Here is a 26287-nt window from a genome sequence, read left to right as displayed (position 1 = left end):
ATCATCATCGAGTTTTCCTTGTAATAAAAGGATTGACTTACAGTGTAAACTACTTGGAAGGAAAAGATCATGAGTTTGAGGTCAATGTGGGCTATATATGTTCAGAGCCAACCTGGGCTAGAAGGAAAAGCTGTCTGACAAAACCAAAAGAAAAGGCTGAGTACTTAGCCCAAGTGGTAAAACATTTACTTTGCATGTGCAAGACCCTAAGTTCAATCCCTAAACCCTACAAACAAACTGGATGACTGAAAAGGGAAAAAAAATGAGCATGAAAAGTAAAGTGAATATTGTATAATTAAGGAAAAGAAACAAAGGTCTCTTGAAGTAAGATTAACCACATCCCTGTGTGCAGACTAGAGATGACAAGCAATATAGAAATTTTAAAGAGAATTAAAAGTCAGTGTGGAGGTTCTTCAAAAAATTAAACACAGAACTACCCTATGATCTAGCAAGTGCACTCCTGGGCACTTACCCAAAAGATTACAAACCAGGATAAAGACATCAACACAACCATTTCTATTGCAGCACTATTCACTATTGCCAAGGTATGGAATTAGCCTAGATGCCCCTCAATGGACGAATGGATCAAGAAAATGTGGTATATACACACAATGGAATTTTACTTATCCATTAGAATGATATTGTACCATTTGTAAAGAAATAGAGAGACTCGGAAAACAATACATTAAGTGAAGTAAGTCAGGCCCAGAGAGACAAGGGCTCCATGTTTTCCCTAATATGTGGAAGCTAAATTTAGCTTATAAACTTCTAAGTAAATATGTAGGTGGTATGCAAGTGTACCTAACTATAGTAACTAAAATATAGTAGATTTAAGGGAGATCTCATATAGTGCAAATTCTCAGAAAGCCAAAATCAAAGTTCAGCAAAATAAAACACCTCGAAGTGGGTACTTGGAAGGGGGTGGGGTGGGGTCAAGGAGTAAGGGGTAGAAAAATGAAGGAGAAGAGGGGGGAAACAGACAATAATCCAACAAAACTAAATAACCTACAAAACTAAAAAGAGGGAAGGAAGGATGTAGAGAGGAGGGATGAGTGAGAATGTTGAAAGAGGTGACAGTGATCAAGATATATTTTGATTTTTAACTGGTTTGTTAAATGGCAACTCCTTTGTATAAGTACCTAAAGATATAACTTTTTTTTTTAAAAAATTCAGGCTTTTTGTCAAGCCTTTAAAGTGTATTGTTCCAGAGAATATTTTATACCCAGAACCCTTCAAATTCTTTTTGATTTTGTACTGGTTCTGGGGCTTGAACTCAGGGCCTGAGTGCTATCCCTCAGCTTTTGTGCTCAATGTTAGCATTCTTTATCATTTTTCAGCCACAGCTCCATTTCTGGCTTTTCTGTAGTTAATTGAAGATTAGTCTTACAGACTTTCCTTCTCTGGGCTGGCTTGAACTGTGATCCTCAGGTGTCAGCTTCCTGAGAGACTAGGATTACAGGCAAGAGCCACCAGCACCAGGCCCCAGATCCCTGTAAATTCTAGTATTCTACCAGAAAATATGATAGGAAAAATAGTCTTAGATCGTAAGTAAAATAATAACTTTGGTAGTATCAACTTAATAAATCAGAAAAGAAGCGACAGTACCTACAATATAGTACCTACAATATTTCCTGACATATAGTAAGTAGCTCAAATATTACCAGAAGATAGAAGTCTGGAAGAGTGTGAGAAAGGGAGAAGAGGAACAAAACTCAAACAAGAGGGATGAAGAGTCTAGTCTACAGTATTTTCTAGTGCTAGTTCTGATACTGCTACATATTTAATAATCTCTCCATAAATATTAACACAAAATAAACTGTCATGATTCTTAAAGATATATCTCCAATTAAGTAATTGTTAGGAAAATATTTTACTATAAATTTCTGATGAGAAGAAAAAGACTATGTCTTCACACTTGTTTTTATTATTAAACAAATAAGGCTGCTAGAACTTTTTATTTAATGCATAAACACATAAGTCCCTTTATTAGAGAAATTGTAGATATTGGTAAATATGGTCAATGGTCACATCTGTGGGTTAATTCTTTAAAAATCAGAACCAATAAGCATGATAGACTCTATATTCTCTTCATTACATTGTAAAATGTCTTGTATAGTCATATTCTATTGTTGGAATGACAGCTTGTACAAATTTCAAAAAAATTAGAAGATACCTGAAAGTATTTAGCTAAGGAAAACAAGATATGTAAAGAGCTTTTTGAATCCATACAATTATCCATATTAAAAATATATCAGAAAAGGCCTATGACAAAAAATTTCTATCTAACAAGCTCCTTATGCCTTAAAGACTGCTTGCCCACTTAATCCAAGATTTGAGCTTATACTTCTTAATGCAAACTTCAAATAGACACAATTACTTTGATATTCTGAGAACAAAATTATCCCTATTTATACAAATATAAAATTTACTCATTTACTTTGCCCCTTTATTGCACTTAAGTTTGCTATAACTTGTGTGAATTTAAAGTAAGGCAGGATAAAAGTATGAAAACATTAGCACAAACAGGAAAAATAAAATGAAAATCCCTCATAATGGACTGCATCTAGGTTATATATGTACCTGCCATAGAATCTGTTACAGAGCATTTCCTGTTCTTTGTTTTAATTAATCTATTTGTTCAAACAAAATTCTTTGCACCAGAGAGATCTCAGATTGACACAACCAAACATTACTTTTACCTGACAGGAAACCACATTTTTGGTAAGAACTGGAAAATATATATATATATATTTTTTTTTTTTTTTAATGGTTTTTTTTTTTTGGTCCGGTTGTGGGGCCTGAACTCTGGGCCTGGGCACTGTCCCTCAGCTCTTCAGCTCAAGGCTAGTGCTCTCTACCACTTGAGCCACAGCACTACTTCCGGCTTTTTTCTTTTTTTTTTTTTTTTGCTTATGTGGTGCTGAGGAATCGAACCCAGGGCCTCAGGCATGCAAGGCAAGCGCTCTACCACTGAGCCACCTTCCCAGCCCCGAAAATATATTTTTTTAAAAAGATACTTAATAGGTTACCTCTGTAACAAGGATAATAGTTCTAATCAACTGAACATGACTGGCCTTTCACCATATAACTTTACTAGGGTTTAAAAAAATTTCACAAGTACTGTGTCTTGAAAGTTATATTAAAATTTTAAAACAAACAATATTCACAGTAGCCATTTTTCTACCAATTATACACACACATAAGGATACATATGAACACCAAGTTCTCCCCCTCCTTCTGCAACAGTCTCAATGATTTTCTTCATCACTTCAGCATGCCTAAAAGCAAAGAACATATGTTATCAGCCTATCTCAATTAAATCAAAGTAGAAAAAGTACATTTTCATTTGTGAAGAAAGAGGACAGTGCTCCAGGCTCTGAGTTCAAGCCCCACTACCAGCACGCATGCACATACACACACACATTTTATTTGGTCTTACTGGGTACTATAAACTTATCAGATTATGAAGGTTCTGTCCTATCTAATGCACCAATAAGTCTCTCCTTTGCCACAAAGCATAATAGCCAAGTCATATAAACTAATCTGAGTCATATAATGCTAAGAAAAACAGTAATAGTAATATACAACATACAAAATAAAGTCTTTCATACATCCTTTGGTTTAAATAATGTCAGTTCAGTTTTATGAGCAATTCTTCACAAGAGGTAATCACTCAGAAGACAACAGTACTTTATCGATTGGCACATGTATTAACAGTCTGAGGAAGCAAATGGAAAGACTGAAAATATTCTCGTTTTATTTTATAAGCCCTCAGCTTTTCTGCTACATTTATATCCCATTTCGTAATCATTTGTCAATAATGACCATTTATTTTTTTTTGAAGAAAATTTACACCTCAGAGACACATCTCTCTTCTACGAGCATTATCTTAAAATATTAAATCTTAACAGAAACCAACAGATTACTTCCCAAAAAAGGAAAACCTTGCAGATAATTTAAAATTGAAACTAGGCCTCTTGTCCTTTTTCACAGGCTGAATTCTTATAATGACTGTGCAGAAACAGGAGACACAGTAACTGACCCACATATGCCTCAGCCTACACTCTTCTGACCTGAAATGTGAAAGTGGAGACATGAGAAAAGCAGAAGGAAAAAACAAAACAAACAAAAAATCCTAATGACTCCTAATAAATTTCACAATTAGGAATATTAAAGTGCTTGAAAGAAATAAACTAGAAAAGTAGTCTTCTTATGGAATAAAACTTACAAATAAAGAGTAGGCAGAAAATGAGAAGATGATGCTAAACTTCTTTATTTGTTCATTTTTCAGTTTTCTCTGAGATAGGTCTCACTATAGATTGCCCAGGTTATCTACAGCTTTGAGATTATCCTGCCTCAAACTCTAGTGTTAGGATTACAGATGTATATGTATTACCATGCCTACAAAGTATTGTTGTTTTTCTAAAAACAAAGAACAATATAAACCTAAAATAGTAGGGAGGAGGAACCTAAAAGTCTCATCTAATTTGTTCAAAGAAAATTAGCATTTTCTTAAAAATAGAAATTCAAATTGTTAGAAATAGCCAATCCAAAGAAATTAGCATGTAGCTTTTTTAAAAGAAAAATTCTGAACAAACCAAGCATACAGCTTCACTTTATTTGGTGAGAATATATTAATACTAAGAAAATGCCAAATAATAAAACAGAACTGAATATGGTCACACAAACCTGTAATCCCAACTAATGAGGATATAGAGGTAGAAGGACCTTGAATATAGGGCAAACCAGGCAAATTTAGCAAGACAGTAACTCCAGAACAAAATACAAACAAAAGGGGTGGGGTATAACTGAGTTTGTGCAGCACTTGCCTAACATGAGAAAGGCCTGGGTTCAATCCTTAGCACTACCATCAAAAACAAACGAAACCACTACATGAGGTTAAGTCTGAATACTTAAAAGAATAAAGGAGTGCAGAAACTGGAGGGTAACTTTATGCCTCACAGTCACAAAAAAACTCTGTAACTAACCACAGAAAACAGAAATATTCTTAGTGCCTTAAATTACTCAGATTCTTTCTCTTCTATATTTAACTAAGCATAAGAACATTTCAAAAAAAGAAAAAGAAAAAAGAGAACTTTATTTGCTTATAAAATAAATTTTCCCATTTGGGTACTAAGTTTACAGATTCCTAAATAATAAACTCATGGAACATACACACACACATACACTCTCTCCCTCTTCCCAATAGACACACAGACCTGCATGGGTGAACTGAACACATGGGAGGAGGTGGGAGATGAGGGTGATTTTCAATGGTCACTGTTTTCTTGACATGATCTTGACTGATGTCTTCATACATGTGATCAACTGTTAAAGGCTGCCGTTGCTAAAATGCAAAAGTACTTTGAAATTATTTTTAAAATTTTTACCTTAAATTTCATTGTTTCTATTTATCCTCTTATCTCAGGTCACTCGCAATTTAGAATGTCAGAATTACCACATTATTTGAGGGGAAGGCTACAATTTATTTAGATCAAAGTATGGAGGAGCGGTGGAGGAAATAATGGCTCTGTACTGTGGGACATTAGCCACCTTCTAATCTAAAAAGATCCACAAAAAGAAAAGCTGGGGCTAAACATTTAAAACCGTAAGAATTCATCTATTTTCTGATTTCTCATTTACAGTTATATACTGTAATTAAACAAATTAAGATTATTGCAATTATCCTCTAATTTAAGTATAGTAAAAAATTCTTAAGGAAAAATGTGATATAGCCAACAAACATAATCCCAAACCCTTTCTAATACTACCTATAGAATTCAATTTCCCTCATCTTTTGAACATGACGGAAAGAGATCATTCATGTTTCTTAGGATTGTCCCACTGAATAACTCATAATTTATTCAAAGTAAGTTAAATATTAATTATAAACTAAGACAAATTACTTCTAATATCTGAAAGATCATATATACTATAGACCTATCAAAGAAATAAAATGACACAATTTAAAAGGCTTACATAGAAAGATATTTTTATTTATTTATTACCTCATCGTAGCCAAACAACCATAATCGTGGAGTCTGGTAATATTTATCATAAGTGATGTATAAATCGTAAGTTCTCGTTTGCAAGATTGCATCTTCACCTCCAGCATCAGCTTTAACTTTACAGGCTTCTACTATTTTTCTTGTATCTAGGGTAGCCTGGCACATAATAATGGAGAAAGATGACTAGCCATTAAAAAAACATGAATGCAAAATTACAGAAACCCTTTTTCCCACTTTATGTATTTTATTAAAAATGAACTTTAAATTCAATGCTTAAATTTTAGTTGTTAGAACCAAATAAAAATTACTTTGAAAGATGAATGCTATTTAAAGAATGCTAATCCCCATGTTCACTCATTCACATTAAACCTCCAAATTTACAAACCTCATCTGTTTCCAGCAGTCCTCTTTCTTCATATTCTGTTATAAAGGAATAAAGATCAATCAAACTCCAGAAAGCTCCTTAAACAAATGGTATATTACTCCAGTGTATTATCCAAACACAGGGGGGAGTTGGGTTTGTGTGTGTGTGTGTGTACTGGCTCTGAGCTTGAACTCAGGGGCTTGAATACTGTCCCTTAGTGCTTAACTAGTATACTCTACCACAAGTGAGCCACAGCTCTACTTCTGGCTTTTGGTGGTTAACTGGAGATAAGAATCTCACAATCTTTCAGGCCTAGGTTGGACTCAAACTGCAATCTCAAGTTTCCTGAGTAGCAGGGATTACAGATTATGAGTTACCAGCATCTGGCTTGCTTTATTTCTAAATGAAAACACTGAACAAATATTAGTGAGTTAATTCCACACTTCCAAAGCAGAAAGCAGATTCTTTACATGACAAACTCCAGAGAAAGTAGGCATGCTGAATGCCTGGTCTGGACTATAGTCTATCTGAAATATCAATTGAATAATACTGTGGCATAGACTCCTAACGACTGGGCAGCATAAGTTTTCAAGGCTATTTATATAAGCAATGGCTTATTAATTTCAAGAGGATACATTTCAAGACCCTCAGTTGAGACTTGAAACCACAAATGATATAGTATCCTATCATGTTTTTTCCAGATTAACTAAACAGCTAATACCTATGTGGACTTATCTTTTGTATCCTGACATGTATCAGAAAAATCAGCATGAACTTTCTTCTTCATAATTTCATGAACAAAAGATCTGCTCACTGTAGATTAGTAACCTCAATATAAGATTTTCCTTATCAAGTCGAGCTTTCACCTTTACACTCTATAGGTTTTCTTTGACATGTTCAAATTACCAGCATCACTACTTTTGTGTTTCGGGGCCATTAACAGTAAAATAAGGGATAGCTTGACTTAAGCACTAATACCAACCAGTCATGTAACTGAGACAGCTACTAAGGGACTATCAGGCAGGTAGCATTTATAGCATCAGTATATTATACAAAGGGTATTTCACAATATGGATGGAACAGCGTGAGGAATGAGATGAGCATGCTAACAAGCATGAAATTTTATCACGCTACTCATGATGCCATGTAATTTAAAACATAATTATCATATTTCTGAAATTTTCCAGGCCATATTTTTCAGTCTATAATTGACCATAAGCAACTGAAACCATAGAAAGTGGAAATGCAGTTAAGAGGGAGCCTTACATAAAAGGTAGTTTAATCACTTAAGTTTATCAGCAACTTCCATTTGACAGCAGCCAATGGTAAATGCCCCATTTTCATTTTTGTAGACATCATTCTAATAGACCTTTAGTAGGCATGATTTATTCCTGTGCCCTTGGAGGATTTTCTTTCCTTTGCTTTTAAGGTATTATATCCTGGCTTTCCTCCTACCTCACTGGCTACTTCCTCATTATCTCCTATGCTGGTTCCTCTTCATTGCCAAGAAAGAAAAGAAAACAAAACAAAAAGTAGGGGTGGGGGAGGAGAAGAGAAAAAGAATAAGAAGGAAAGGGAAAGGGAGGGAAGGGGAGGGGAAAAAAGAGTAAAGGAGGAAGATAGATGAAGGAAAGAGGAATGAAAAGGGAGAAATCTTAAGATACAGCAACATTTAACAGTTGGGCAGAAAAATAAAAACAGCTAAAGACTTCAAAGACGTAGTCCTGGTGATTTTGTCCCAGTAGAAACAATGCTGACAAGATTATGTTCTAAATAAAATAAAACAGTCAAAATTAGAGATCAAAATAAATTTTGCCCAGATGAAATTTAAACAAAATATCCTCTAGGCTGCTAAATGTTAAAAATTTAAATCTCACTGTAACTGAATCCTATTCCATATGATTACCAATTATAAGAGAATCAATATTCTCATGGGATTAAAGCAAGTCTAGAATACCTTCCATGTCTGCAGCTTCACCTTCATCTTCCTCTTCTTCTTCTTCACATAGTGCTGAGCAGTCTTGGAGTTTTATACTGTCCTTTGAAATTAATTATATTTAAAGTCATCTAAGTATGTTCAATTTACTTTCAGTTGAAACACTAAACATGCATGTGATAGCACAACACTAACCACAGTGAAAGTAAGAGTGATAAGAAATTCTTATCTCAAGAAATTCCAATTCCAGTGAGGATGACAAATCTATAAATCAATATTAAAAGTAACATTTTTAGTGCTGTGACTAAAACAACACCAAAGGCATTATGGAAACATATAAATCATCTAACCTAACCATTTAAAAATTGTTGTCAATTGAACTACAAACAATATAATAGTTTTATTATTTATTTATTTATTTATTTATTTTGCCAGTTTTGGGGTTTGAACTCAGGGCCTGGATACTGTCCCTGAGCTGCTTCTGCTCAAGGCTAGCACTCTACCCTGTGAGCCACAGAACCATTTCTGGCTTTTTCTGTTTATGTGGTACTGAGGAATCAAACCCAGGGCTTTGTGGATGCTAGGCAAGTACTCTACTACTAAGCCACATTCCCAGCCCAATATAGTAGTTTTAAATATTCAATGTATTAGTTAGAAAATCAGTTCAAAGTTATGATAGCTTATAATTATAATTTTAAAAATTATATTTATAAATCATAATATATTTAGTAAAAAATGTAAATATAACAGTATTGCATTCTAATATGTTAATTTCTTTTTCAAAAGTTATCAAACTTTATATTCTAAAACATTAGATTTCTTAACAGTGTTAAGTCTACTATGAAAAAATCACTAGCCAACCATAACAGGCATAATTTACCCAAAACTAGTATTTTGAAAACCTAAAATTGATTAATAATCTGAACATTTAGTTTCCTATTTTGTTAAAGATGGTTTATTTTCCCCTAGAAACAAAATCTATCTTTATACTCAAAATGTAACCCCCCCACAAAAAAATGGCTGATCATTAAATAAGTACAAATCTGACAAAGTTGTCATTCACGAGAATAGTAATGCTAGTAACATTCATATAATATAGCAAAATAGAGAAGATTTCAACAAGCAAGATTACTACTTGGATCCAGATAGCAAGTATTCTATAGATTAAATAAAAATAATATAATTTAATCTGGTATTAAGTAACATGAAAAGTATTTTCTAGCTAGGATGCTATGAAAATTACCATTATTTTAAAATGCTTTGAAGAACCACCACAAACTGATTAAAAGTTATATAATCCACACTACTAAGCCATTTGTTGTTCTCAGTTGGAATAATACACAGTAGAAGGAGTAAATGGTCTTCTTAAGCAGGAAAATCATTTGCATTATTTCTCCTTATTCAAACATTCCAAAAGTAGACATTAAAAAAAAAAGTTACCATAAGACTAAAGGCTCCACTAGAGGACTCTTACATCTGATAAACTTTCCTGTGCTAAGAAAAAATCAGTCATCTTTCTATACACAATTAACAAACTAAGAGAAAATAACTTCATTGATAATACCATCAAAAAGTAAATAAAACACCAAAAAAAACCCAAGAAAGTAAAAGATAATTCTAACCAAAGAAGTAAAAGATTTTTACAATGAAAACATAAAATTCGGAAGAAAAAATTAAGATATAAAGCTGAAAGACTCCTATGTTCCAGTTCAGTACTGTATTACAGCTCAGCAGAAAATTGTGGAAATAGCTATATTACTTTTTAATACTTATACTTTCAATACAATCCTCATCAAAATTTAATGATATTCCTCATAGAAATAGAAAAAAATGCATATGAAAGCAAGAGATTCCAGTCATAACAATTCTGAGCAAAAAGAGTAGTGTTGGAAATATGAGACTACCTGACTTCAGATTCTACTAGAGACAGAAAAGACACAGATAAAGACACAAAGCCAATGAAACAGAGGTTCAAGAAATAAGCCCATGATGTTCAACAAAGGTGCCATAAACATACACTGGAGAGGTGCTGAGAAAATTAATAACTAGGTGTAGAAGACTGAAATTAGACACCTGTCTCTCACCTTAAAGAAAAATCAATTGAAAGTAGATGAAAGATCTCAATATAAGACCTGAAACTGAAACCTGTAGGGAAAAATGCTTCAAGTTATAAACAGAGGCAGACAATAACTTTCTGAATTGGACTCCAGTTGCTCAGGAAAAAGAGTAAGAATTAATACAATTGCATCATTTTGCATAGGAAATAAACAATACCCCAGTATGAAGAATGAATTTGCCAGATATTCATTCTACAAGAGATTTTTTTATCTAGAATATGTAAGGACTCAAAAAAACACCAAAAAGTCAATAAAAAGGGTGAATGAACTGAACAGATAAATAAATACATTTTAAAATGTTGCACATCCTTAGCCACAAGGAAAATGCACTTAGTTCTCACTGAATGGAGAAGTGAAGTTATTTTCATACAGCCAGAATGGCACTCATATAGCTATCATCAAAATAATAAATGATGTTAAGAATTCAGTGGGGAAGGAAGAAAGAAATCTGCATGGGGGGAGGGGCTCCTCAAAAATAAATAAATAAAACAAGTGCCATAGGATTTATTCTGCTTATAAACCCAAAACAAAGTCAACATATGAGAGATCTACATATATTCACATTAGCCAATTTATGAACTCAAAATAACTTGACTATAAGTTTCCATCAGCAGATGAAAAAATTATGGCATTTATATATAATAGAGTATTATTCAGCCAAAAGAAGAATAAAATTATGTTATTTTAAGAGAAATGAATAGAACTGATAACATAAAATGAAACAGGATTATAAAAGCAAAGGTCTTTCAAATGTGGAATCAAGACCTCAAAATAAAGAAAAAGCATCAATGTAAAAGGGAGATTATTTGTTGGAGAGAGACCAGAAGAAAGGGGAGGACAAGAGAGAGAGCAGGATTAAGTATAACCTAAATACGAAATGTCATAGGGAAACCCATTAATTTGTAAAATAAAAGGGAGAGAATAAATTCACATGCCAATAAATTTTAATCCCAAATAAAAATTTGAAAAAAAAACTCATTTTGCTTTCTTATACTTTCTCTAAGCTCCAATTACAAACCACAAGATTAAAAGAGACAAAAACACAAAATAATTCCCTAGGGCTGTAAAGGTGGCTCAGTGGTAGAGCACTTGCCTTGCATGCATGAGACCCTGGGTTCGATTCCTCAGCACCACATAGGCAGAAAAAAAAAAAGCCGGAAATGGCGCTGTGACTCAAGTGGTAGAATGCTAGCCTTGAGCTGAAGAGCTGAGGGACAGGGCCCAGACCCAGAGTTCAGGCTCCATGACTGGACCCCCGAAAAAATAAAGAATTCCCTAAATTAGTAGCTATGGACAACAGGACCAAAATATTCTGTCCAAACATTCTATTTTCTAAAAGAACTATTTAAAAAAAGAAAGAAAGAAGGAGAGAGAGAGACAGAGAGAGACAGAGACAGAGAATGACAGACAGACAGACAGACAGAAAGAAAGAATGACAGACAGACAGACAGACAGACAGACAGACAGACAGACAGAAAGAAAGAAAGAAAGAAAGAAAGAAAGAAAGAAAGAAAGAAAGAAAGAAAGAAAGAAAGGAAAGAAAGAAAGAAAGAAAGAAAGAGAAGCAAGCAAGCATTAAGGTGAGCAAAAGTACTTTTTAGTATTTTTTGTATCATTTCAAAAAACTATATTAAAAAATATGAAGGTAAGTGCAATTGTCCTGAGAAAAGGAAAGCAAATTTAATATATACAACTAGAATTGAATGAAAATTTTAAGGCAGAAAAATTCCACTGAATTATATCTTACTCTTCCCCCAACATCTTAATTTAGCTTTTGGCTATTCAAAGTATCATGACTTTGGATAATGTACACAATTAAACTTTTGAAAACAAAAGCAAACACCCTATCACCAAATTAAAAAAAAAATGAAGTGTTAAAACTGCTTGCAATATTTATTTACAAAATTTAAGTAGATTTAGTATTAGTATCTGCTGTTCAGCAAAGTAATCTTCCCAAATACTCCACATGTACAATCATCTTCTATGAAAAGTACTTAAGCCCCCAGCACTAAAATGATCTTCTCAAGGAGACTACAAAATTACAAACAATAAGGAAAGCATTAGAAAGCCGTAGTGTTTCAGTGTGTAGTCCTAGAAAAATGAAAGGAGATAAAAGTAATTGGAGTTGCTCACAAGTATGTACTCACTGTCTTATTCATGTAACTGTAATTCCTCTGTATAGCATCTTTACAATAAAATAAAATTTTAAAAAAGAGTATGATAATCACACTAAGCAACATTTGGATAGGAGAGATATAGGTGATCTTAGACAAAAAACTAGACCACTAACTTTAGAAATATTACCTAGTTAAACAGTACCTTGCTTTCCAGTGTAATCTCCTTAACCGCTTCAGTTATTCCTGAAATACCTGTTTAAAATTCAAAAGAAAACAGTAACCAAAATTAAGGTGTAAACATTCCATTTACTGTAATAAGAGCAATAAGAACTTTAAATTCTCAACTTCTCTGAAGTGAAAAAGCAAATATTAACAATCTTTACAAATTCTAATAGCAACTAATAATTCTAATACTACCTCAAGCTACAAACAATATATCACCATTATTTTCATTTTACTAATAAAAATGTTTCACAATGAATTATATCTTCCTCAATCATTCCTCATTTACTATCTCTCATTTTCATTGTTCGAATCTCTAACATCATCTCCTAAGAAAGTAAAAAGGTTAAAAGATTACAAGACTCATATTTAAAATTTAATTAAATATATCAAGATTTTCTCTTTAGGTCTTGGTTATGTTAATGGGCTGCTTGCTTCAAAAGTCAAGGATAACCAGACAATCGAAGTGGCATGTGGCTCAAAGTGGTAGAGCAAAAGTGTTCAAGGACAGCACCTAGATGGAGATCAAGCCCCACAACACTCTCTCTTCTCTCTTCTCTCTCTCTCTCTCTCTCTCTCTCACTCACACACACACACACACACACACACACACACACACACACACACACACACACACATACACCACAGTCAGAAGGTCACAAAGAGATCAGGCCTAAGAATGCAATCTCCATCACCCTTTGGCTGCAGGCTTCTAGAAGGACCAGGTGATTATGAAGCGCATCTGGATTCAAGATGCTCAACAGGAGGTTGTCAGACTCTTGCTTTATAAACAGTTGCTTGGCTGGGGATGTGGCTTAATGGTAGAGTGCTTGTCTAGCATGCATGAAGCCTTGGGTTTGATTCCTCAGTATCACATAAACAGAAAAGACCGGAAGTGGCACTGTGACTCAAGTGGTAGAGTGCTAGCCTTGAGCAAAAACAAGCTCAGGGACAGCGCCCAGGCCCTGAGGTCAAGCACGAGGACTGGCAAAAATAAAATAAACAGTTGCTTTACAAAAAAAAAAAAAAAAAAAAAGTCAAGGATATTCAAAAGCAGTAGTAACTGTATTACATTTATTGGGACTTGCTACTTTACTAAGTGTTTCCATACCCTATTTAAATCTTACCAATAATCCATTATATATGGGAACTCAAGAAACTAATCCCTCCCAAACTAATCATTAAATGGACAAGGGAGCTAAAGAGAGACTTCTTAGAAGAAGAGATAAAAATGACAAAGAAACACATGAGGAAATGTGTTCATCATCCTGGCTATAAAGAAAATGCAAATAAAAACAACTTTGAGATACCACCTTACCCCAGTCAGTATGGTCTATATCTTAAAATCAAACAACAACAAATGCTGGCAGAGATGCAGCTGTACTGCTGGTGAGAATGTAGACTAATACACCCACTCTGAAAAGCAATCTGGAGGTTCCTCAGAAAACTAAACAGACTTTCCATATGACCCAGCTATACCACTCCTAGGCATCTACCCTGAGCAACAGGAACCAGGCTACAAGGACACATGCACCTCCATGTTCATTGCTGCACTGTTCACAATAGCCAAGATATGGAAACAACCCAGATGCCCCTCTACAGATAAAGGGATCCATAAATTGTGGTACTTATATACAATGGAATATTTCATAGCCATTAGAAAGAATAATGGCGTTTACAGGGAAATGGATGGAACTAGAACAAATCATGTTAAACAAAATAAGCCCAGATCAGAGAGACAAACAGCATAGTCTCCCTGATATGTGGATGATAAATTCAAAACACGAGATATAACAAAGTAAACAGGACTCAAGAAACAAAAGACCTCTTCTTAATTTGTCATATTGCTTTTAGATGACTCTCTATATGTCCTACATAGGGCATAGACATGTGCACATCTGAGGGAAGCTAGAAGGGCACAGAATCAGAAGGAAATGGGTGAAAAAATACAGCAGAGGGGTCCATCAGCTGCACTGGACATTGATGAAAGCGAACTAAACAACTCCAGGACAGCTACAGGAGGGAGGAAATGAGAGAGAAAGAGAGAACAACTTACACTAAGCAAAAGGAAAGAATTTGGAACAAATAGTTGTATTGTTGTATAGCTGTATTGCCAAAGTCTGTAGAGTTCACAAGCTTTATAGACCATAATAATGACAATTTGCCTTGTGAAGGTTAAAATGTTTGCGACTTTAGCTAAGTATCACTATCCCACAATATTGTGAAATTTACGTAATTACTTAATCTCAATAAAGAAATTTTTAAAAACCATTTAAAAAAATCTCATCAACACTATAGTGTAAAGTAAGCGTAACAGTTTCTCTCCATGGAGAAATAAAGTCTCCAGTGAAGTGACAAAAATCAGCTAGTCTTATATACAGTTCTGATATTGGAATTAAAATCTATGAGCTGATTTTTAGTTCAGTTATTCTACACCGTACCTCATTGATCAAATTCCTCAGAAACTATTGTCTGTCAAGTACTACCTATTTTTATAATTACATCTATTTGAATTTTATTCTGAACATCACTAGATGGCTACATACTCCCAAAGTCTCGGTGCTGTCATTTAGACAATTTAACAAGAATAGGACATTCAAAGAAAATAGTACCTAAAAATCACTACAGAAAAAGAGAAAAATCTAAATATATAATATTCTCCATTTCTCATATGCATTACAAGCATATTTTGATAGTCTTCTTAAATGCTGATATTGTTCAACATATACTAAGCCAAATGTTAATAGCTTACTTTTACAAATGGAAGATGTCACAATTCACAGGTGTAGTATTGAAGCTTTTACTTCAGACTAGCTGTATTAAAAGTACTAAGTAATGATCAGGATTTGCAACAGTTAACTCCCAATGTTAGCAAATCAAACTGATATTACAAAATGGTTCATTGAATCTTGTATATAAAACAAAAACTTCCTCATTTTTCAAAAGGCAATACAGCAATAAATCATTAAACCTGACTCTTTAAGAAAAGTAGGACACAGCTGGCAAAAACAAAGCTCAAATGATTCTAATGAGGGTAACACAAACAAGGGTTGTTAAGGAAGGTTGGCTAAAACTTAGATGCCCAGATGGTAGTCAAACACCAGTCTACAGCAAGCTGTGCACATACTGTTTACATGTAAAGATTAAGTCAGTACTGAGTAAAGCAGACAATCCTGGAAAACATCATTGAATCTCATTCAGTCAATTGGAAATCTTAAAAGAAAAAGACTGACAGCCTTTAAGGATATACCGTGCAAAATTTATACTGGCCAAACTACATAACTGCATGTGCTAATTCTTTCAAATTTACCTATCTATATTTATAGTCACATCTATTTGAATCTTATTCTGTTTCTTTAGGAGATTGTGACTTATACAGGGCATGAACACCAACACACACACACACACACACACACACACACACACACACACACACACACACACACACACACACACACACACACACACACACACACACACACACACACACACACACACACACACACACACACACACACACACACACACACACACACACACACACACACACACACACGGAAAAAAAAAAAGATTTGAAGCAAGGGGAACTGACCTAAGTCAGTTGGAAGCACTGATTAAGCACTCTCATAAACATTACTTAGACTTTACTACCTACATTAAATGAACTGAAGTATTAGTACCATTTATTTTTCGTGAAAATGATGTTACCTGTCCTCTATAACTAGGGCAAACTTTTCTGTAGGTATCCACGTCTCTAGAAACTCTTTGATAAATAGCCCTGGAATAGTTCTTGGAAATCTGGGGTAGTGATCATTATACCAAATACAACCAGACAATAGAGTAACTTGACAAAAAGAGGTGCTCTCTCCAACTGTCAACAGGCAATTTATTGACTATGTGCTGCCTACTTCTTCAAACCATGGAAAATCTAGACAGCTACTGAAAGATCTTTGCAAAGAAAAAAAGAATAGGGAGGGGGGAATGATTGTTGAAATTATTTTAAAAAGATGTTGAATTGCTATTTCCCAAGTTCTTACATCATTCAATTTTTATAAGGCAAAAAGCTTAAGTGGAGAATGCCTAAGGAGGTATGTTCTAACTCTCAAGAATAGTAATTTTGCCCTTCATGGAAGATTTGGCAATGTCTAAATGCAATTTTAGCTGTCATAACTAGGGTATGCTACTGGCATCTATAGGAAAGGTCCAAATGTCCACTGAGCCAACAGTGTCACAGTTGAGAAATAATACTATAAGTACCACTGAAAGAATACATACTAGTTCTAAAACCCAGAGGGAAAAACCTTGGTTTTAGAACATGGATTTATACTTTAAACATAGCTACCTTAAAATTAAGTAATAAATGGTAATTAGCTATGGAAGTAACACAATATCACATTTGTGTATTTGCATAGTACGAAGTAGCAAGACAGTTTTATGACTTAGAATAGTAAGACATATTCAGGATTTCAAATAATGGATTTACATTTTATAGACATACATTTATAAAATCCTTTAATTTGACCTATTTAGCAAATTTTATCCAACAGCTTCTGAGGATTCTACAATGAAATTCACCTTCACAAACCTTACAATGTGTAAAATTTATTTTAGTAGTGATTCAAAGTTATTTAAACACTTCTACATGCTAATTCTTTGGGGGAAATAAGTATATTGATATAGCACAGTATACTGATATAGAGGAGCTTATAAATCGAGCACTGGGCATGACACCTAAAAGATTCTAAAGCAAAGTGTGTGTGTGTGTATATATATATATATATATGTTCAATATTTTTGATTGGCTTTATTTTCGCTCTACTTAGAATAATGAAAAAAACATGAATATTTTTATGGTGCAACAGAAGCAGCAGGTACAACAGAAATCTAGTATACTATAAGGACTTTTCTGTTTTCTCTTTTTTCAGTTTGTTGTTCTACTACTGTAGGTTAGAGTCTGCTGGAACAGAAGTATACTTATGTATCTTCTTTGCTTACCAAGACTATTCATTCTATACTCTCTTACCTGTGTTGTGATATGTATCTACCCATCCTCCATCACCATCATCTTCTTCAATAATAGCTTCCAACTCATCTGAATACTCCATCTGTTTGCACCGTTTGTAGCATGGCACTATAAAAATAGTAAATACAGTTACTAATATACAATCTGACAACCACAAATTCATTAGCAAAAAGGTTTATTCCAAAAATCATATTTTGACTGCCACAGTATGATGTGAATTTATTTCACTTCTATTCAAAGTGATTAAGAGCTACATTCAGCTCACAGACATAATTATTTGACCATATTCATCTTTCCCTAAATTGCTTTGTTAGAAGATAAATAGAAAATCTGTGTTCCTTTATCGTAGTGGACCATGAAGAACAGCAAGCTAAAGACAGATGACACTGCTCAATTTCAGGCTAATGAATATCTTTTATTAATAGCTGTACTCTCAGAACATCGAAGTGCCACCTGTCATACCCACTGGTGATAGAGGTGACCTCAGGATTACAAAGCTAAAATCATTTTCAGTGCAAACTTCATAATTCATATTTAAGTTGTAGTGATTCACAATGGCTAACAGTTTAAAATTCTTGTGAACTGCTAAATTTTAATTTCTTATGCAACACTGGTACAAATTTTCCGTAAGGCCAATGTATAACCAGTGACTATTATTAGTCCACAGGTTTAAAAACGGAACAACTACAACACAAAAACATAACAGAGGTCAACAAGCTGCTATTAATCTCTTGATAAAAAAAAACAAGGAAAATTAATCCTAATACTTAGCATAGGAAAGAAAAGAACTTGTTTTCATATGTTCCCTTTTGTACATGGGGAAAATCAGAACAAAATTCATGTATTAAGCCGTGATATTTAATGACAATCAAACTTAGTAAGATAGCTTTTAAAATTAACTTCATAAATAAGACGTAATTTGTTTCCAAACATGTTTCCTACCGAAGGCAACCGTTTAGAGGAACATAGATAACAATATCTTTAAATTTGAACTTAGATGTCAAATGTAGAATTGACATTTTATATGAAAAATTTCTATATAAAAAGAGAATTTAAACCAAATAGCTAAAAAGACTCTGAAATCAACTTCAAAATAACTCAGGAGAATTCTCACTTCTTTTAGGGTCCTCTTCCTCCATACCTTAACAAATAGACCTTTTTCTTTTATTGCAAAATAACTAAAAGAAACATTCCAGGAATAGAAAACCCAAATCTAAATTTAAATTCCAAATTTAAAATAAAATTTAAGGACAGCTTTAGCACAAATTAGGATTAGTAACTATAAGTAAATGTTTTTGTTGGTGTTTCCAATATAATTGCAAGGTCTACAAATATATTCTTACCATTTTTTGTTACCAAAAATTGCTTGCCTGTTGGTAGGTATGCTTTGACTTTCACTTCTTCCCCAGTGGCCCTTTAGAAACAGTGAAAAGCATGAAAATAACAAAATATACTTTAAAAGTCAAATATGGAACAGATGACATTACATGTAACTACAGAATCTGCACTCCTGAGAAAGTCATGTTAGAACTGGCTGGCAAAAAATGCCATCAACTGATTAATGTCAGAGTAAGAAAAAGCCAAACATAATATAAGTAAAATACATTAAGAGATGCCGACATAGCTAAAAAAAAAAAGATTAAATATCAGCCAAAAATGGTAAAATAAAAAATAGTAGTAGACCAAAACTAGTAACAAATATATTTGCCTTTAAACAAAACAAAATTGTATCTTCCTTAATGAGTTGTATTCTACTCTATAGTTTTCTCAGATTTTTAAATCCTGAAGTACCAATCAAAAGCACACACTCAAAAACAGCTTCAGAAAATTACATAACAGAGTAGGTGGTTGATAAGATTCTTTTTCTATCACTGTATTAAAATTGGACCTACAAGACAAAAGATCCTTTGAATCACAGATGATAATACTGAAAATTGTAACACTTAAAAACAAAGATGTTTTGTAGTAAGTACAGGACAGAACTCTAATACGCTTTCTGGACAATTCTGGTAACTCTCACATTAACGTTCCTAACATAAAGGTAAGTAAACTAAGGTTTAAAAGTTGTTTAGTCACATAATCAGAAGGAAGAAGCAAAAATCAAGTCAAGTGACACCAGAGCACTATTTGGGTCTGAACCAGCTTAAACATTTCTCCTAGTTACTCTATGAAGATTTGTTCAAAGATATTTCTGTGATCTGTGTACTAGACTTGTTCAGAACTGAGGTATCATGTGGTGTTTTTCAGAAGCCTAAGAGCATATGATTGAGTTCTGCTGCTTTTATAAGCTTCAATTTTAAAGTTTAAACTATAGAATTGAGCACAGATAAAGCTAGGGTATGCTGATCTGCTGTCTTTATTTGCCCGTCTCTCCAGATTTCAAGTGGCAGTTTGCCCTTAAACTCAATTTTCTGATGGATCCAGAAAGAACTATTAATTTTACAACCTAAAGTGTACCTTTCAATTACAATTGAAAAAAGTATTAAGAAGAAAGGATATAACAAGTTGAAGTAGTTCATGCAAACAGGTGATTAATTTCAAATGATTCTCACCTAAATAAAATTATTCTGCAAATATTGGGACCACTTTCTTAGGGAGTTTTTCCCATTAGTACTTAAAAACAATGAAACTGTGATTGTTTTAAAGTATTCTGTCATTATTGAGAATTTGTTAGACTATATTAAATGGTCATATTTTCTTGTTTTGAAGGATATGAAACTCCACAAAATTGGTGTTTCTGTTCTTGTCAGAAATGTTAAAACAAAGGATCAAATTTACTAAACTTCTGATCATTATTTTTTTAAAGAATCCCAAGATCAGAATTAGAAGCTCCTAAAGAAAACCTAGAAAAAGAATAGCTTTATCTCAAATGTGTTAATCTCTTGTGCTAACAAAGCAAAATAAACTAGATCCAACACCCACTTTTTCTTCAGTATCACAAGGATGTTGTTTAATAAACTTGCCATTCTGGTTTTCAGGCACTCATCTATTTGCAAAGTGAAAAAATTATGAAATCATACCTTTCATTAGTTTCCCAACTGTCATTTAAGATTCCTTACCATTAAGAAATGGCAAATAGACACATGAGGAAATGCTCAACATCCTGGCCATTAAAGGCAACACAAATCAAAACAACTTTGAGATTCCATTTCATCCTAGTTAGATTGTCCAACATAAAGAATTCAAACAATAAATGCTGGCAGGTATGTGGGGAAAAAGGAAGCCTAGTGCCTAGTGTAAAACTAGTATAGCCACTCTGGACAGCAATCTGGAGTGTTTCTCAAAAAACTAAACATAAATCTTCCCAAGTCCACACCACTGTTGGGCATCTATCCAGAACATCACAAGCCAGGATACCATAAATACACTTGCATCCATGTTCACTGCTGTACTATTCACAATAGCCACGTTATGGGAACAACCCATGCCCTACAATAAGTGAGTGGATCAAAAACATGTAGTATTTAAACACAATGGAATTTTACACAACCATTAGAAATATCATTTGCAGGGAACTAGATGGACCTAGAACAAATGATATTAAGTGAGATGAGCCAAGCTCAGAGACAAAGGTGCATATTTTCTCTTATATGCAGAAGCTAGATCTAAAATATAACTTGACATGATAATTTATACAAGATGCTAGGCATTCACACAATCAGACTAAAGAAGTATATCCTTAGGGTAGGAACGCAAAGGCCTAATTCATCTGAACATTTAAGATACTATTTATTGACAGGCACAGGTGGCTCACACCTGTAATCCTAGCTACTCAGGATGCTGACATCTGAGGATCACAGTTCAAAGCCAGCCCAGGCAGCAAAGTCCATGAGACTCTGATCTCCAATAAACAGAAGTGGCGCTGTGGCTCAAATAGTAGAGCACTTGCCTTGAGCTGAAGAGTTGAGGGACAGCACCCAGGCCCACCCATTGTTCAAGCACCACAATTCCAGTGAAAACAAAAAACAAAAAACCTATTACTGAAATGAACTTCAGGAAATAAAAACACAGCGGATTTCACTGTTGCTGATGGTGGTAATGCTCATTTTTGCTTTTGGTATTTTTGTCATTTTAGGAGGGCCAAAGGGGGCATAGTGAGGGAGGAACAAATGGAATCATGGTATTCAGTATACATTATGTGGAAGAACTTTACAACTTATAGACAGGAATAGGAGGGGAAAATTAGGGGAAGCAGGAGAAATATACTCATTACATGACTTATGAAATGGTAATCCTCTGTACAACACCTTAATAAAACAATTAAATTGTATTAAAAAAAGATTATTTACCATTGCCATGTTGGACAGTGGTGAACCAAGTGATCTCCAGCTGCCACAAACTAGTCAGCATATACAAGGAACATAAAAAAGAGAAAAATTGAGTATTACTGAAACATAGGGTGGCAAAACATCAAACTTAGGTAACCTTGAGAGCTATTTATCAATTAAAATGCAAATAGCACCAAACTGAGGCTGAAGATTTATTTCTATTATTATTAAATTCTATGTTCCTAATATCCACAAAAATTCAAATTAATTTTGGAAAAAAATATTGCATGGGTTTATCACTTGTTATCATTGAAATAAATGATACCCAAAACATAAAATTACCATGAAATTACTAAATTTAAAGTACCAAAATGTACTTTACTATTAAATATAAAAATTTAAACCTCAATGAAAATCTCTGAAAATATTAAGTACATATCAATGACAGAGACTTCGTATGTTTTCTTCTTCCTTTTTCTTTGTATTTTATAACGTTATTAAATCCAGAGTTTTGGACACGTTAGCCAAGCCTTCAACAACTGACTTATTAACCCAGCACTTTCATTTTTCTTTGAAACATAACAATTTTTAAAGGCTTTATCATATTCTTAAAAGAATCATTAACAAGAAAAACAAATTTAGTGCCAAACAATGGGAAGAGCAAAAAGAAATCCATGCTGAATATTAAGAAAACAATTTTAATATCAAAGTATGGACCAAAGTTCCCAAATAGATTGCATAAAAATTCTACATTTGATATAGTCAGAGCCAAGAGAATAAACACTAGCAAGTTCACTGCACAGCTGATAGAACACAAACATGAAAAAAGGTAAATGCCTGGGGGAATCTTTTCCATTCCCTCTTCTCCATTCCCTCTCTTCATTTCTAAACAAAGAGGAACTGAAGAAAAACATGAGAAGTGGTAGCAAATTTGAGAAGGAAGTTACATCTTCTCTTCTATGGGAAGTATAAATTTGTGTAAGCCACTAATATAGTCACCCAAATCTGCTTTTATTCAAGTCAGAAAGTTCAACATATCTTCTTACAAAGCAACCCAGTTTCTTACAAAGTAAGAATATAATATAAAAAAAACAAGTTTAATATTAAAAAAACTAAGACTTCAGAATATCTTCCAATACTTACCTCTTCTGGGGTGATTACACCTGTTTCCTTAAATTTTGATTCCTAAAGAAAGCAAAAAGAGTAGCTGCATTATATCATCTCTCACTTTCAATTAAAGAAAAAGTTGTAGAAACAACTACTTACCTGGAATCCTTTAGGTAATGGCAAGTATATATCTAGATATGATGATACCTACATATTTAACCTGTATATATATCAGCAGTACTTGACTACAAAGATACGCAATACTGATTACAATATGTGACTAATACAATAAGATATAGCTGTTAAGAAAAAAGTTAAAAATATTAAGACTTACCGTGATTGTGTAATAAATCTTTATGTAAAAATATGTTAAAGGTGTTTAATTTACCCAGTCTTATTTAAACTTCATAATATTAGAAATCACTTAACATTTCTCCTTATTCTCAAAGACAATATTCTCTCCTCTAATCAAGAATGCTATTAACTAAATTTTTCTAAACTTTGTCATAGGGAAGTTTGTGGTAGCCTATAAAAAATGAAAAACTCATTACTGAACATTATTCATTGTTTTACTACTATGTGCCAAGCATTACTTAGATAGGTCTTAAAAGACCTAAGGCTACAACAGGAAGAGCATTTCCAATCTAAGTAAAGAATAAATGCAAAATCCTAGCAGCAAAGCTCATAAAGAGGTCAGGGTTGGCTTGAGCAGGTATGTAAACCAGGGACAAAACAGTAAAAGAGGTTATGACTTCTGATAAATCCTCTAAATAAAAAACACAGTTTAACTTTTGCTTGCTAAAGTCATCACTTCTTCCCTCCTTTGCTTTCCCTAGCCTAGCAGGAAACTACAAGGATTTTCTGTGTTAAGCAACAGTATATCACAAGTATAACAAAGAGAAGGAAAGATCATTAATTCTACTTTCCTTTACACTAAAAAGTATACACCACACATACTAACATGCTAACATTTCCCTCACAGTTGGGTGAAAAACTAATCCCTTTTAACAATTCTGCATCATAAATCCAACAACTGTCCTATAAAATACCACTTTATATTTAATTTGGGAAGTCTTTTACTCTGAAACTAAAAACTTGTAACAATTTTTTATTATTGATGTTATATTCCTAGGTAGATGTTATATTCCCAGGTAGATACAATACTTTAAAGAGTAACATAACATTCAAAAGAAGCTCAGGGTTCAAATATCGAAATTACTTTCAAATTTTAAATAGCTAGCCAAATAATCTTTCACAGTAAACAAATAAAAACAAAGCAAGACAAAATTCTCATTTAGAGGGTGAGTTTCATAAAGACACATTATATGAATATATATACAAACGAAATCCTCCTTGTACAACTAATTCATACTAATAAAAATGTGAAGAAAGCCAGCACAAGTGGCTCACGCCTGTAATCCTAGCTACTCAGGAGGCAAGATCTGATGATCGAGGTTCAAAGCCAGCCCCGGCAGGAAAGTCCGAGACTCTTAGCTCCAATTAACCACCAGAAAACCAGAAGTGGTGCTGTGGCTCAAGTAGTAGAGCACTAGTCTTTAGCTGGCGTTTAGAGAAAGCACCCAGGCCCAGAAGTCAAGCCCCACGATGAACAAAAAAAGTGAAGAAAAAAAAAGGCTCCCATTTATAAGTTCTTGTTTCTTAGTTGGCACAATAAAGTAACATTTCAGAAGAGATTGGAAATAAGTATGAAAGAAGACCTAATATACCCCTTTATCAAAGAAAGGGGACAAAGTAAAATTGTCCACTTTCTCTCCTACCTTATCAGAGTATTTCTTTCCACCCTAAGATTAGAAAAATTCTAGTCAAACACTTAAAACAACCAAACAAAACAAAAGCAAAAGTAAGCAAAGAGTTTGCCATTCATTCGTTATTATTGCTTGCTTTTCTGAAAACAAAATGAAGTTCCAAGAACAACAATAAAACCCTAGGTGTTCTAAAAAGAAAACTTGAATGCTGTTCTAGACATTTTTGAAATAAAAACCAGTTGCACTCACTACTCTGCCTGCTAATGCACCAGCTTCTACTTTAAAAATGCTGTACTGTTTTCTTTATCTATTTGTACATACGCATGTATGTATGTATAGATGTGTACATTTGAAATGATAGATTCAGGAAGCCAAAGGCTGTTCCTTACCCGTTCAGTGCATTAAGAGTCAGTTAGAACTCTATTTTTTTTAAGGCTTGGAAAAGGGAAGATTTCGATCTTTATCTTAGTTCAATGTTAGTTCAATCTTAGTTCAATTCACTTCTTTCCTATCCGTACCAACCTAGTTCATACTTTTGACTTTCCGCGAAACTTGGAAGTGTGACCTTCTGTCACTTAGCTACCAAGCATTGATTTCACACACACATACACAAAAGCCTTCTTTTCAAAGTTTAAAAGCCTTCTGACATTAGAATTAACATCTTTGCTAATCATCTTTCAACCCGACGTACCCAGATCAGACGTGCAGAGGACAGACGGGTGGGGACCCGAGCACGCCCAGAGCTTCCCTTCGAAGTTTATGCCCAAGACGGCAGGCACGAGGCTGGGTCGGGTCCCACCCTCACACCTACCCCCGCGGGAACAGGTGGGAGGGGGGTGCACTTTACCCGACGTCCCACCCGGAGCCCTTTGCCGTCGGGCGCCCGTCCCTGCGCGGGGCGTCCGGGGCCTGCCAGCCGGACCCCGTCGAGCCCGGCCCGGCTTACCTTGAGCACCGGGGTCAGGTACTCAGCCACTTCCAGAGCCTTTCCCTTCACCGTGTTAATCACATTCTGCATCCTGGGGCCGGAGCGGCGGCCGGCCCCGCGGCGGGGCAGGAAGGGCGCCCAGGGACCGGGGCCAGCGAGTCCAAAAAATGTCCCCGCCGACGCCGACGCGCAGCGGCCCGGGCCCGAGGCACGGAACGGGGTCGGACGGCACCCGGGGAGGGGCGGCGAGCGCCCTACGCCGGGGCCGGGCCCGGCGGTCACCGGTCCGCGCTGGACGGCGGCGGCTCCCGGAAGGTGCACAGAGGTGGAGGGGGGAGACGGGTGCACGCGCAGCCCTCGCCCACTCCGCAGCAGTCCCTGTCCCTGCTCAGCTTCACTCCCACCCCTTCCGGCTTCCCCCTTCCACCTCA

At 34.6% G+C, this 26287-nt stretch overlaps 1 protein-coding gene and 1 non-coding gene across 2 annotated transcripts; one reads left to right on the top strand and one right to left on the bottom strand.

Annotated features, from left to right (window-relative positions):
- Positions 1–1945: 1945 nt before the first annotated feature.
- On the bottom strand, positions 1946–26285 carry Atg3 (autophagy related 3). The gene is made up of 12 exons (XM_070030256.1): positions 25875–26285; positions 23199–23240; positions 22077–22126; positions 19131–19201; positions 17788–17895; positions 12745–12794; positions 8330–8411; positions 6394–6428; positions 6009–6164; positions 5220–5347; positions 3210–3278; positions 1946–2173 (listed from the first exon to the last, which is right to left on the bottom strand). The coding sequence occupies exons 1-12, from the start codon at positions 25944–25946 to the stop codon at positions 2092–2094; spliced, it is 945 nt and encodes a 314-aa protein (XP_069886357.1). The 5' UTR covers positions 25947–26285; the 3' UTR covers positions 1946–2091.
- LOC138832689 (small nucleolar RNA SNORA51) lies at positions 3972–4098 on the top strand. The gene has a single exon (XR_011373633.1). It is a non-coding gene; the product is annotated as a small nucleolar RNA SNORA51 (small nucleolar RNA).
- Positions 26286–26287: the final 2 nt, after the last annotated feature.

This window comes from Dipodomys merriami, unplaced genomic scaffold (assembly GCF_024711535.1).
Source record: "Dipodomys merriami isolate MVZ:Mamm:240054 unplaced genomic scaffold, mDipMer1.0.p SCAF_2, whole genome shotgun sequence".
Classification (NCBI taxonomy): Eukaryota; Metazoa; Chordata; class Mammalia; order Rodentia; family Heteromyidae; genus Dipodomys; species Dipodomys merriami.
This window is presented reverse-complemented; position numbering and strand designations above follow the sequence as displayed.